The sequence below is a fragment of the Oncorhynchus clarkii genome, chromosome 30 (assembly GCF_045791955.1).
Source record: "Oncorhynchus clarkii lewisi isolate Uvic-CL-2024 chromosome 30, UVic_Ocla_1.0, whole genome shotgun sequence".
Taxonomy (NCBI): Eukaryota; Metazoa; Chordata; class Actinopteri; order Salmoniformes; family Salmonidae; genus Oncorhynchus; species Oncorhynchus clarkii.
The window spans coordinates 15,901,900-15,916,525 of NC_092176.1; the positions used below are offsets into that span (position 1 = coordinate 15,901,900).

The window sequence follows — 14,626 nt, forward strand, 5'->3', positions numbered from 1 at the left end:
AAAAAATGTAAATAATCTGAAATATAAAAAATGTAATTGCCAAGTTGGTTTGTTTGCAAACATCTGTCCTAGGCAATCACATCACCCTTGTTTATGACTAACTCACACATATGAGACACATGGCAGCAAACTCCCTTCATGCGTCCAATCACAAGGGCTTAATGAGGCTGCAGGTTCTGCTGAGGTCTGGACACAGCACATTGGCCCTTTGATCTCACTTGAAAGGAGTTAATTGATCTCTGTGTTACAGGCACTTTGTGTTGTAGACCTACTCTCCCAGGAGGGAAAAAAAGACTGACTGGTCATCTCACATATGGAGAAATATGAGAGAGAGAGAGATCACATCACACCCAGCTACATCCTTGCTCAATTACAATAATGTGGCTCACACGGCCCAGATGCCGTGGCAGAGAAGTGAGGAGAGCTGTGGGGGTCGAGGATAGGCCCTGCTCTCCTCTGTGAGATCACTCATTGCACCACAGCACTCACTGCACTTGGCCAAGATGGTTTTGATATCCCTCTCCCCCTGAGTCCTGTTGGGGCTTGTTAAGGTAGAGGTGCAGGGAGGACCACACGTTCAAGCTCCCCTCTAAAAGGCTCAGTGGAACATTCCACTACCTGACGACACTCACAAAACAACAAAGAGCTAGTCTCTTTGTTGTTTTGTGAGTGTCGTCAGGTAGTGGAATGTCGAGGTCGACTTCAACCAGTCCTAAAGTACCAGTTAGTGCAATAGCACCTCCCTCTACCATGGATGGCCCTATCCAGGTACACAGCTCTAAGGCCATTAAAATAAACTACAGTGTCAAGTGTGGCTGCAGGTAAAGCAGAAAACATTTCTAGATAATATCTGTGTTGTTAACCTAACATAGTAGTTCATAGAACACGTGTAAAGCTACAGTATGATAAAAAACAAAGCTAAACTTCTTGTTTATTCATATCTAGCCTTAGGGGACAAGATAGTACAGGTACCAAAGTGTACCTTTGGAAAATAAATATAAAAAACATTTTTAGGGTACCATAACAGTGACAATGCTCTTTGTTCCTTTAAAGTGGCAAAAATGTACCTATAAAAGTTTTTGGGTGTTGTTTTAACACTGTTGGGTAATAAAGCCTTATTTGCATATTTTCCCAGGGAGCCTTTCAGGGGAATTTTAGAGTTACCAGTACCACCCATGACTTTGTTTGCTAGTGGCAGAGAGATGGTTGTTGCATTTAATGGCTCTCAGTCCTGTATCCTTCACCAAGTGAGTGTCTACGTGAATGTTTGATCATTGATATTAAATGTTTTATCACAATTCATTACATACTGTATATCATAAGGCTCTATTTTGACAGCCTAGTTTTACCCCAACACAATGGCCTGAAACCTCTGGCTTGCAGGTCACATTATGCTGGCTTGCAAAGTGATATGTAATTCCTGTTGGAATCCAGCCAGAGTTAGGATATCCAACCAGTGGTGGAAAAAGCTACTAATTGTCAACCTTGATTAAAAGTAAAGATATGTTAATAGAAAATGACTCAAGTAAAAGTAAAAGTCACTGAGTAAAATACTACTTGAGTAAAAACCTAAAAGTATTTGTTTTTAAATATACTTAAATATCAAAAGTAAAAATATAAATAATTTCAAATTCCATATATTACGGAAACCATTTTATTTTTATTTCTGGATAGCCAGGGGTGCGCTCCAACATTCAGACATAATTTACAAATGAAGCATGCGTTTAGTGAGTCCGCCAGATCAGAGGCAGTTTGGGATGACCAGGGATGTTATCTTGATAAGTGTGTGAATTAGACCATTTTCCTGTCATGCTAAGCATTCAAAATGTAATGAGTACTTTTGGGTTTCAGAGTAAAAAGTACATACTTTTCTATAGGAAAGTTAAAGTTTTCAAAAATATAAATAGTAAAGTAAAGATACCCCTAAAGACTACTTAAGTAGTACTTTCAAGTATTTTTAATTAAGCGCTTTACACCAGTGCAAACAACTTGCATTTAGAATGATTGCCAATGTAGGGAAAATGTATAATCCATCTAAACGGGAACAACCACCTCAGTAAAGGGTGCAATAAGTCCAACTACTAACAGATTGGATTAGTTTAGAAATATGTTATTTATCTTTGTGTGGCATAAGATCAATCAACCAATCAATGTGCAGGCAAAAACACACATATTGAAACAAACAATTCTAAAAATCAACCTGCAATAGAGCATGATGGGAAATATACAGTGCCTTGCAAAGTATTCACCCCCCTTGGCGTTTTTCCTGTTTTGTTGCATTACAACCTGTAATTTAAATTGATTTTTATTTGGATTTCATGTAATGGACATACATAAAATAGTCCAAATTGTGAAAAGTGAAAAAAAAAAAGACTGAAAAGAGGTGCGTGCGTATGTATTCACCACCTTTGGTATGAAGCCCCTAAATAAGATCTGGTGCAACCAATTACCATCAGAAGTCATAAGAAGTCAGAAGTCATAATTAGTTAAATAAAGTCCACCTGTGTGCAATCTAAGTGTCACATGATCTCAGTATATATACACTTGTTCTGAAAGGCCCCAGAGTCTGCAACACCGCTAAGCAAGGTGCACAACCAAGCAAGTGGAACCATGAAGACCAAGGAGCTCGCCAAACAGGTCAGGGACAAAGTTGTGGAGAAGTACAGATCAAGGTTGGGGTATAAAAAAAACGGAACTTTGAACATCCCACAGAGCACCATTAAATCCATTATTAAAAATGGAAAGAATATAGCACCACAACAAACCTGCCAAAAGAGGGCCGCCCACCAAAACTCATGGAACAGTCAAGGAGGGCATTAATCAGAGAGGCAACAAAGAGACCAAAGATAACCCTGAAGGAGTTGCAAAGCTCCACAGCGGAGATTGGAGTATGTGTCCATAGGACCACTTTAAGCCGTACACTCCACAGAGTTGGGCTTTACAGAAGAGTGGACAGAGAAAAAGCCATTGCTTAAGGAAAAAAATAAGCAAACATGTTTGGTGTTCACCAAAAGGCGTGTGGGAGACTCCTCAAACATATGGAAGAAGGTACTCTGGTCAGATGAGACAATAATTTAGCTTTTTGATCATCAAGAAAAACGCTATGTCTGGTGCAAACCCAACACCTCCCATCACCTGGAGAACACCATCCCCACAGTGAAGCATGGTGGTGGCAGCATCATGATGTGGGGATGTTTATCATCGGCCGGGACTAGGAAACTGGTCAGAATTGAAGGAATGATGGGAAATTCTTGAGGGAAACCTGTTTCAGTCTTCCCAAGATTTGAGGCTGAGACGTAGGTTCACCTTCCAGCAGGACAATAACCCTAAGCATACTGCTAAAGCAACACTCGAGTGGTTAAAGGGAAAGCATTTAAATGTCTTGGAATGGCCTAGTCAAAGCCCAGACTTCAATCCAACTGAGAATCTGTGGTATGACTTAAAGATTGCTGTACACCAGCGGAACACATCCGACTTGAAGGAGCTGGAGCAGTTTTGCCTTGAAGAATGGGCAAAAACCCCAGTGGCTAGATGTGCCAAGCTTATAAAAACAGACTTGCAGCTGTAATTTATGCAAAAGGTGACTCCCCAAAGTATTGACTTTGGGGGGGTGAATAGTTATGCATGCTCAAGTTTTAATTTTTTTTTGTCTTATTTCTTGTTTGTTTCACAATAAAAAATATTTTGCATTTTCAAAGTGGTAGGCATGTTGTGTAAATCAAATGAAACACCCCCCCCCCCCCCCCCCCCCCCCCCCCCCCCAAAAAAAATATATATTTTCATTCCAGGTTGTAAGGCAACAAAATAGGAAAAATGCCAAGGGGGGTGACTACTTTCGCAAGCCACTGTAAAAATGGGTGTGGTTTTTAAGAGCGCGTGATGATTGTACCTTTATATTCAAAATATTGGGTACAGAAATGTACCATTGTACTATATTATCCGCACATATACCCTAAAAGGTACCGAACAGTACCATGTGAGATTTTATGTGTACCCCTGAAGGCACCCCTGTGTATTTTGATATTTTTGTACACCTGGGAACAATACTGTACCCTAACCGTACTCTTTTGTCTGTGAGTGTAGGATGGGTGTGTTGGGTGTTTGTGTGTGCCGTTGCTATAATCAGATTTGTGGTGTTTTGGTGGAAGTTGTGTGTATGCCGTTGCTACATGTCCCTCCAGTGGGACGGACATATTCTCTGCAGCACATCAAATATAAAAACAGCCCCACATGCTCTGGGATTAATGGCTCCCTATGCTTCTGTTCACATTGGAGGTGGAGTTTATCAATGGGCTGCTGTATCACAGGAGACCTGAATGCCTAGCCACCTGCCTGCCTGCACTGGTTCTATAGGGCTGATCGCCCCTGACACGCCTCACACCGTCACTCTCTTGACTTCCCTCTCCCTGGTCACCGCAGCACAGGGGAAGCAGGCTTGTCAGAGGGAGAGCGAGAGGCTAAGCCAGTCTTAACACAGCCCCTCAAACCACCTCATAAATACAGACTTCCTTTTCCAATTTCCAACTGGCAGATCCACCTCTGTCTACTAGCTTACACACTGTTCCGTGCCAAAGTCTTGGGTGTGAGGTTAAAAATGACTATGGTGCATCTGGCCTGACTCTCAGAGGGCGGAGCTTTGAAGTGCTGATCCAGAATTAGTTTAATCAGTCAAATCTCACATGTATTGTAGCTGAAAAGAAGATATCACCATGACAACTGTGGTATATAGCAGTGACAGGCATAGCAGGGGAGTTACAAAGAGATGCCTTTAAATAGATCCACAATATATGCTTAAATGTGCTTAAATACACAACAACCCAAAACCTCTCCACTAAAGACACATGTGCAAGCCTCTACCCTTTTAATTACAGCATGAGTTTACACAAAACAGGGACAAAATGAAGGCCTATTCCTTTTTGATTTTACAGTGTGGTTTCTGCATATCATTATTATTTTTCAATATGATAAAGTGGAGCCGAGCGAAAAGTAAAACCATATGAGGCAGCTTTTTGAAAGGGCGCTGGGCATGGCTTTTGAAGGAGCTGTGGTTCTGATGGAGGGCCCATTCTGAGGCAATCTGCTGGGCTAGGCCAGCCACACTCCCAAGCTCACCAGCAATACGCCCACAAAATTGCCCAAGTGACATGGGCAACCACAGTCTAAGGGTACAAATTCAGCAGGAAATATCACATATGACCTGCTGTGTTTCTATTCTGGTCTGCTTGGATCTATGTTACAATTATTACCTTTCCATCCATGAACAATTAGAGAACAATAGGCTCCTTTTAAAGGTGGCAAGAAAAAAGTCCACAGTCACTCATGTTGTTTGCCAAAATCTGGATTTTAACCTGATGGATCAGGTTAAAATGGGTTTAATGCTGACCAGGGTATGATACAACAGATACCGTGGCAGGCTAATAGCAAACCTTTATAAGGGAGCACATACCCTTATCATTACCACTGCTCCATACAGTGCTCATCCTGCCTTCTCCCAAACTGTATAGAGAGCTTCTCAAACTGTGAAGAGAGCAATGTGGTGGCATTAAGACCTACCCCCTGCTTACTTCTGGAGTAAAACATATGAGTGTGCATGAAGTGTAGTTGTGTGTAGTTCATTGGGGAGGTGCGTGAAGGTTCTGTCTCGGGCTGTCAGTGTACTTTAGGGCTTCACTGATGTAGGGTGATGGGTGTCACCTTCATGAACAACAACAACCACAACATGCAACAACGGTTCTCAGCAGAGTGTTCCTGAGTCAACTCTATTGGTCAGGTTCAAACCGCCGAACAGGAGACAGACAGCCACAACACAGAGGATTGTCATCTGTTGCACACACCGCTAAACACCTGGGAATACTAAAATCCATTAGGAGTTTAGGTAGAAATTATATTAACACTGCTTACACAGAAATCATAAATTCATAAAGGTAACAAGCAAGTCTAATTAAAGAAGCAAGTCATTAGATTCATGTAATTTCAGAAACTAATTAAATCTGCAGAGATTAGCAAATAGATTCTGATATCTCAATTTCTTCAGAATGACACATTTCAGTAGTTGTTAAATTACATTAATGTAAAGAGACAGAACATGTTATGGGGGGAGGGGAGGGGGGCGTATTTTTGATAACATTATAATAGGGTCTGGAATGTGGGGGGTGGGGGGGGGGCTCTGAAGTGGTAGCTCTGATGTCATGAAGCTTTGCTCATTCTTACTGCAAAGTGCTCATGATGAACTGACTCTGTGATGGATGTGTGTGCTTGCTGAAACAAGTGTTCTTCATACACCTTCAAGGAGAACTGACTACTTGACTGGATCTGTCTGTCTGTCAGTGGGAGCAGAGCAGAGCAGTGAGGCAGCCTCCCATTTATTCTCTGAAGTCTCAGTCACTGCTACACAGCCTCAATCCTACATGTTACTCTGACAACCAAAAGGGAGACATGAGATTCAGTGGTCATGAGATTTATAAGGTGTTTATTCATTCTTATACATTACATAACTGAATAATACAATAATATACTCAATAACAATAGATTTAAAACAATTCAACAATCATATCAATTTAACATGTGTATAGCCTATTTGATTGTACTAAACTTAGTGTTTCCCAGGACCCCTTAGGGTAAAAACCAAAACGTGCTGGGAAACACTAACACTACACAATTAATTAAAATGATCAAAGCTTGATGATTAGTTGATTATTTGAATCAGCTGTGTAGTCCTACGGTAAAAACCAAAACGTGCCCCCCTTGGGGACCCCTGGACAGAGTTTTGGGAGACCCTGTACTAACTCAACATTAAATATTTTCCTAAATAAAAACTGGAAAAGGTATCAACGTATTTGGAGATGTGCTACAGAATTAAAAATACATTTTCTGATAGCTTTACAACATATGAGGTCATTTGGTTACTGTGGCTCTTGTCACGCAAGCAATAAGTGAGCACAAACAATTAAATGAGCGTTAAGCGGAGTTTGCACAGTATTGTTATGATAACAAATACAAACATTTGACCATAACTCTGAAACATACCGAGCTATGGAGAGATTACAAATGCACAATTAACAACATTTAGAATAGTTACCTCCAATATTATGATACTTGGAATTTTATGTTACTAACTTCACATCCTGTTTGTGAGATTTCTGTTAGCCGTTAATTTGAGATAGATTACAAACCTGTTTAACTTCTGATATGATGGACTACTGTGAATGTGGACTCTAAACTGGACATCAGAGACATCATTCCAGTAAGTGCTTCGTTGTTGTGGAATGAGAGACCATTTGTGAAGGTGCTGTAGTCTTTTACTCTGTCCCTGTTCCTCGAGAGCGTTCCTCACTCAAAGGCTCTCTCAGTACTGGCTCTGGGTGGGCCTGGGAGGCAGGGAAGTGCCGATGCTGTGCTCCGTGCTGAAGTTGTACTCGTACTGCCACAGGATAGAAGTAGAAAGGGATTTAAAATACAGTATATCCTGTACAAACTGTTTGTATATGAAAACACTTCTTCACCAACAGCATTGAGGTTTGTACAAGTAGCTCTTTCAGTAGCAGATCATTATGCCTTCAAGATTACAAGCCGGGTATGGGTTTGAGTATGAAGAAAGCTGAAAGGAGAAATGTGTGCAAATACTGTCCCCTTGTGGAATAAATTGAGAATGTATAATACGTTTATAAAACCACAGTGCTTATGAATTTTCTTCACACCATCCATCTCCCAGATACATGCATCTAATGCACAGTTCTTCTTGGCTTTCTCAATGGATAAAATAATATATCCTTTGGTCACAAACAAATATAAAAAAAACATTGCAATGAAGGAGAGCAATTCAAATCAATTGTGATGTTGTGGTCAAATATATATTTCAAGTCATTGTTGAAAGAGTAGTACCACGTATCAACTTTTACTATTGCAATTTTACTAAAACAAGCAAGCACATACCAACTCATCACTCCAATACACTCTGATCTGCAATACTGAATCACTGCACTAGGTGATGCTGCAAGATCATCAAATGCGTTTTTATATCTATACTCAAAGATCCCAACTAAGCACAATGGATTTATTGGGGATCTCCAACCAACACCCCTCTGTCTTTCAGGAAACTATAAGTTACGAGTCACATGCCACAAGAGGGTTAGTTATGATGAGATTCAACCACGACACCTGGCAAAATAAATAAACAAATATATGTAAGTCTGAGCCTGTGTGTGGATGATGGATGGGGGAATGGGGTGTTATCAGGGAGAGCATGTATCACTGTCTGCCACTTTTACACGCGGGCTGACAGGACAGTGACACACAAGAACATGGGCGGCAATCACCCAGATGAACAGAGCTTCATTTCCTGTCCCTGCTCCACTGCTAAAAATATGTGACATGTTGTCTTCATTAATTCCACCTCTATTTGGAGCTCTCTCTCTCTTTTCTCTCCTCTCTCTTCTCTCCTTCTCTCTCTGTCTGTCTCTCTCTGTCTCTTACACACTACATGCACCCAGTCACACACACAGTTTACTGCTGAAACACACACACGTCCATAGGTGCAAATGAAAATGTCTGTCAGATTCAAACACACATATGAAAAGACGTCCACACTAACAGACACACTCTCACAAGCTAACTCTGAAAATCATTAGCCAGCCGCCAAAAACAAACATTTTCTAGCAGTGCAAAGTACATAAAGACGTCAGCTCAAATCGCTTACTAATTAACACTTAAAAAGATACAAATTAGATATGCGTGGATAAAAGCAATTATAATCTCCACAAGTTTTGCGAATCATTTGGGAAATGAAAAGAATGCCTAATTGCTGGAACCAACATCATCTGAGAAGTATGGCTTAAGTGATGCCTGTTAGGAAACGTTCTTATCTGTAACACTGTATATGATTACAACAGTTTTCCTCAATTACACGTGCACATGTCAAATGCCACCTCTCTTTTATGTATGTCTTTTAAAAAATGTATCAGTCAGTTAGAATGTCCTTTACAATAATAATCTTTCTTCGCCCTGAAGAGAGAAAATGAACTCCTCCAGTGTACTCTGACAGTGACCTCTGCTGGACAACTGAACACCACTCACCATGAACAAGAACGGCCTGTTTGTGTGACTGCATATTTTAAAGGCTGCACTGAATACTGCACTATTTATTCATAGTGGTATTGGATTTGATACACTGAAAAAAAAGATCTAGTGCATATTACAAATACTACTTAGCTTTTGATAACTGTAAATATCTGTACATATATGAGCAGGTGTTACTATGTAGTAACTAGGGGGTGCTCAGTGACTACATATTTTGGCTTCAACCTTCAAACTAGAACAGAAAACCAGTATCTACATTTTAGAGCCTAAAATGAAATTATTTTTTATTTAAATTTTTTTACAAAAAAATAAGCACTCCAAAAGCCCTGAATATATATTTGGCATGTGTAATATCAAACTGAAATACGATATTCATTTCCCATCTCTAGAGATATTGTAGTGGCATAATAATGCGAAAGGAGAGAAGTAAAAATAACACAATGGTGAGGGATGTTTCCTCTTGGAAACTAATTATCAAGCTAAGCTGTGACTTCATCCCCATCAGCCTGGCCCCACCATTAATCTTGTGCTGTCGTCCACTTCACTAAATCCTGCGTGTTACACTATCTCACATTTACTTCATCAGTTCCAGCTACCGCTGCGGTAATTAATGATTCCTAGCGCTCTTCCCTTCCCCTCCACGGCTCAGCTCGCCATGTGTCCTGCTGCTAATCACACTAACTGAGAGGAGAGGAGAGCTAGCCTACGGGACGAGCTGCCAGGCTGTCTCCATCAGCAGACCGCAGTGGCCACACACACACACACACACACACACACACACACACACACACACACACACACACACACACACACACACACACACACACACACACACACACACATAATATTAGTACCTGAGCTGACAATGACAATGAGCTCCATTCTCAGAGACCAGATGACAAGATGGCGACTGTGTGATTTCTATACTATGTGACAGTATACAGAGCCAGGGAGCAGAACAGACACCCAGTTTGATGAGGGAGTGTTTGCTCTGTAACACATCTCAAACCCAACAGCACCTGTTCTTTTACAGTGGTCTGTCACTTCCTGGCAGTTCTGATACCCAGATATCGTGCTTATGAGAGAGAGGGGGAGGGGTTCACTCTCCTTCATGCACACACAATAACTGTGTGAGAACACACACACATGCACACTCACACAAGCACAAGAACATATGCATGCACACACACACACACACTTTTCTCATTTTTTTCTTACCAGGAATGCCTGTAGGGTAGCTCTGTAATAATACACTGTCTGTATTCTTTTCATTTACTCTGCATGAACGTGTATCTCTACTGTCTGTATGCTGGCTGTCTCATTGGGTAAGAAAGATCAAGTAAGGCTAATTGAAACCAAACACATGCAGTATGTGTATCATACTGGCAATCAGTTTCAATAGTGAGAAGACCACCAAAAAAGAAAAGAACACCAAATGGAATCCAGAGGGTTTTTGTGCAGGACAAAGTGAGACTAGTCAGTTCTCAGAGAGAGTGGCTGACCAGGCCCAGTCTGGGCGGGCTTTAATTCAATCTGGGTTTAGTGGAGCCAAAAGGGCCTTGCCCGTCTCAGACACTTAATTACAACCCCCAAGAATGTTTGCTTTGCATTCTGGGCCAACGGTGTCAGTGGCAGCCGAGCGTTGCAGCCCCTACTCACTTCCTCCTCGATCTCTGCCAAGGATTTGATCGTAATGCCCATTAAATTGACTCGCTGCATCTGAAATCAAAAGCAGAGAGAGAAGAAAACAAGAAACACAGCGTTAGGCACATGGCTAAGTAAGCATGCTTAAAATCTTTAATCCTCTCCCTCTCTGTTTCAATACAAAAGGTGATATAGTGACAGCCGCCGCCAGCCAGCCAAATGGACTGCATTGAGCCAGCTCTGTCTGGCTGCATGCATTCATCACTCAGTCTACACTGGAAGAGAAGAGAGGAGAGTGCAGGAAGCTGTGTAGCACTGACTGGGGATCAGATCCTGGAGAAGGAAGAATACAGGCTACATACAGTATGTCCTCAATTGAAAAGTGGTTGGATAAAAGCTACGTGTAGAGAGCACTTTGTACCTCACAATTTAACAAATTAGAGGCGATGAAAAGAAAAAGGCTTTTTAGTTAGCATAATTCAAAAGCTTTGTGTAAACACTCACTTCTTCAGGGGTTCTTGGAAATTTCTCAGAGATTGTGAAGGGCACATCATCCATTGCTGAAAAGAGAAAATAAAATGTTGAGTGGAAACATTAAAGAATAAAAACATGACAACACGTTTCATACATTTCATACAAAACCAATCATTCCATAATCTTCATACTGAGTATCTCATCCTGGCTAAGTGTAAAAAAAATAAGAATTGAAGACCAGCCTCCCTCAACCCCCCTCCCACCCAACCCTTCCTCAATAGCTTGAAGATGAAAGGTTTTTTATTCGCCACTGTACTTGAGTACCTCCACCCACCCCCTTCCCTCCTTCCCCCAAAACCCTCGCCAGCCCGACTCCTCTTTAATTACTCTTGATTATTCCTGATTCTGTCTTGTCAGAGAGATGTTCCACTCCAAAACAAAGACACTCGCGCAGAAAAAGGGGAAAGAAGTGAGACAAAACATTCACCGGATACTGATTTGCATGAAAATAAGCCACAGTGTTTGGCAGGCAAAAAGTGGATTGAAATGAGGACTTGCCAAGAGCGTGGTAGTGTAATTAGCATTTGACCAAACAAACGAGCTTCAACAGAGCTATAATTAAGCAGGCCTGTAATTAAGTGTATGCCCTTTATCATAATGATCATGGTTAAAATGGTGTGATGGCTGCCAGTTGATTATTAATGGTGCAACCCCATACTGTACGCAGCCTGCAAAGGAATCAGAGTGTCACTACTGTCAGGCTAGAGAGCAGCCCTTTGTTTATAAAATACATTAGGGCCCAAATTAACGCAGGGTGACAGGGGACACAAAGGCTCTCGTTCCTTTCCAGACGAGAGGTGGTGACTAACTGCCGCTGCTCGGCTACACCAAATCACGAAGCACACAACTTCTAGCTCCCCTCTCTCTCTCTCTCTCTCTCTTTCTCTCTGAAGGGCCACAAATATCAAGAGGCCAACCTTCCAACTGGTGTTATTTTACCCATAGTCCATCAGCCTGCTGGCACAGGAAAAGGAACTCAGAAATAAATGTAACCAAATGCTTTTCATGAGTCACTGTTTTGGATCTGATATTAGTCTGTGGAGAATATAACTTAATAACAGTATTTCAAACAATGGCATCTGAACGTTCCTTCATTCTGACACTTATGACTGCCTTTTTGTGTACCTCAACAGTAGGGATCCATTATACTGTACTTTCCACCCATAAATGTGATTTTTACTGCTACAATGAGGTCTTTGTAATCTACCCGTGACCTCACATAATGTAATGACTACAGAGCTCTGAGGAAAATACATTGAATATCACCCCTACCTAAAACCCACCATCACCATTACAAACCACTACTGTAAATCTGCACTATGAGTTAGGGCGGATGAGAGAATAGCCTTTGGCCTCCATTTACCATCACCCTAAAGCCAGCCCTGGCATGTGTGCTTCGACCCGCTCAGAGGAGGACTATTTAGCAGCAGTGCTAGCTGAAGGGCTATCTGCAGCAGCAGGGCTGGGTGATTGGGTGGATATGATGGCTTGTTTAAGCCCATAAAAACAAGTGAATAAACATGTGCTACTGTGTCACCGGGAGCAAAGAGGTAGGCGGGCGGGGGAATATATTAGAATCAATACCCAGCAATGGGAAGTGCAGATTGCACCCTGTTGATGGATCTGTGTGTAACAGACAGATTAATCTAGAGCTGAAGGCTGGGGTGCTTCTTTGTTGTTCAAGGATTACATTTTAAATCAGATCTCACTTAGTATCCCCCCACCATCCATACTGGAGGGTCCATCTCACACCCAGACCAACGGAGGAACTTGGAGCCGATTTTACTGGGCGAGAAATTGCTACTTTACCAGGCACACGTACCTACAGTAGTGGAAAGTGCTGAAGTAATGTTAGTCCAATCTCCTGGTTGAAACACTCCCAGTCTAAAGCATTCACTACCTACTCAAATGGCCAGGGCTAGAGTCTGTCTGAGCAATGAATCAAGTTCCAGCAATTTGTGTGAGGAAAACAAATATTTGACCATTGGTCATGTGGTCCAATCTATATGTGTGTAAATGGTGTAGTAAAAATGTGCGCGTTGTAGAGTGATTGTGTATTTGGTATTTTTCTATCAAATCAGAGTCCATACATGTGCTCTAATTATGACTCCCTAATGAATATGATGATGGTTATGATGGTGATCATGACGATAACAACAATGATGATGATGGTGGTGTTAGCGAGTAAGGGCCCTGTGGCCTGACTGATGGTAGTGTAAAGAACGGAGTCAGCACGGGCCCAGAGTGGATCACTGGCTTATTAATGGCTCTATCAGGTGAGATGAGGAATGGCTGCATTGTCATCTCCAGCCCCTGGGCGCAGACGAATGGCTGTTTCAGGACGGGATGGGCTCCCTCATCTGCTGCGCAGAGCACCAATCCCTCACAGTTCTGTAGTTGGACGCGCTGTCACTGTGGACTACAGCTTCAGTCCCGCTATGACCCGTACACAGGACTATAACGCACACAGACACATGCACACAGACACATGCACACACACACACGCGCGTACACACACACACACACACACACACACACACACACACACACATTTATACAGGGTAATGCTCAGACATTGACTGATTGAGGACTGTGTGGGTGATTGAGCATACCTCCCATTACCTGAACCACAACTCTTAATTAACAATGAAAGAATGTGAAACAACTTTTCATTCATGCTTCACTAATTCAACATACCTGCACTGATCTGTGTCCACTATAATTACTCAGGTGAATCAAACTGACTCCAGGATCAGCTGGGAAAGTACTGAATATTTACTCTAATACAGTCTTACATGCCTATCTATTTTTAAAGTAACCATATGAATCAGTAATGTTTGGGTTACTGTGACTAAGACGGTGGTACTTCTACTGAGATACAGTGAGGGGACAGCGGGAGCCGAGTATGAGAAATCTGAAGATAAAAAAAGAACCAGACTGAACCGTTCCCGTTGGCCAAAATCTATCACAGACTCAGTTTTGAAAAGTTATTACGGGAGTTTCCAGTTTCCATCTAAGCACTTCCCTGTAAAGACATGATATTAACTGTTTATTGCGCCTTGAGGATTGATGCATCTACTATATATATATATTTTTACAATATAAACTTTGTGCACAACCACACCAGTGTCCAACTCCAAATACTTTATTCTAGGTTCCTTGCCAGTGTCTCTGCCTCATTTAAGGTAAATGGAGTTTGGATCCACATAGATCAAGAAGAGGAGGACCTCTTCTGCCCATTCACAGCCCTCACCCCGACCAGACACTGACATGAGAAATAGTGGCCAGTCCTGACAGCATCTCTGAGACAGATTGTAGTTTATTTTGTCGCCCGGGCATACCATCTGTGCCATTCCAATAGAGGCTGTTTTCT

At 41.8% G+C, this 14,626-nt stretch overlaps 1 protein-coding gene across 2 annotated transcripts in view; it reads right to left on the reverse strand.

Annotated features, from left to right (window-relative positions):
• Positions 1–6,441: 6,441 nt before the first annotated feature.
• The window catches only part of LOC139389591 (multivesicular body subunit 12B-like), a 35,960-nt gene continuing 27,775 nt past the window's right edge, over positions 6,442–14,626 (reverse strand). The window contains exons 8-10 of one of the 2 annotated variants that reach the window (XM_071136424.1): positions 11,224–11,279; positions 10,735–10,794; positions 6,442–7,420 (exon numbers count right to left, since the gene is read on the reverse strand). In XM_071136424.1, the coding sequence (XP_070992525.1) occupies positions 7,346–7,420; positions 10,735–10,794; positions 11,224–11,279 (191 nt within the window). In that variant the 3' untranslated portion in view covers positions 6,442–7,345. The remainder of the gene's footprint in view (positions 7,421–10,734; positions 10,795–11,223; positions 11,280–14,626) is intronic. The other variant, XM_071136425.1, reaches the window with a different exon arrangement.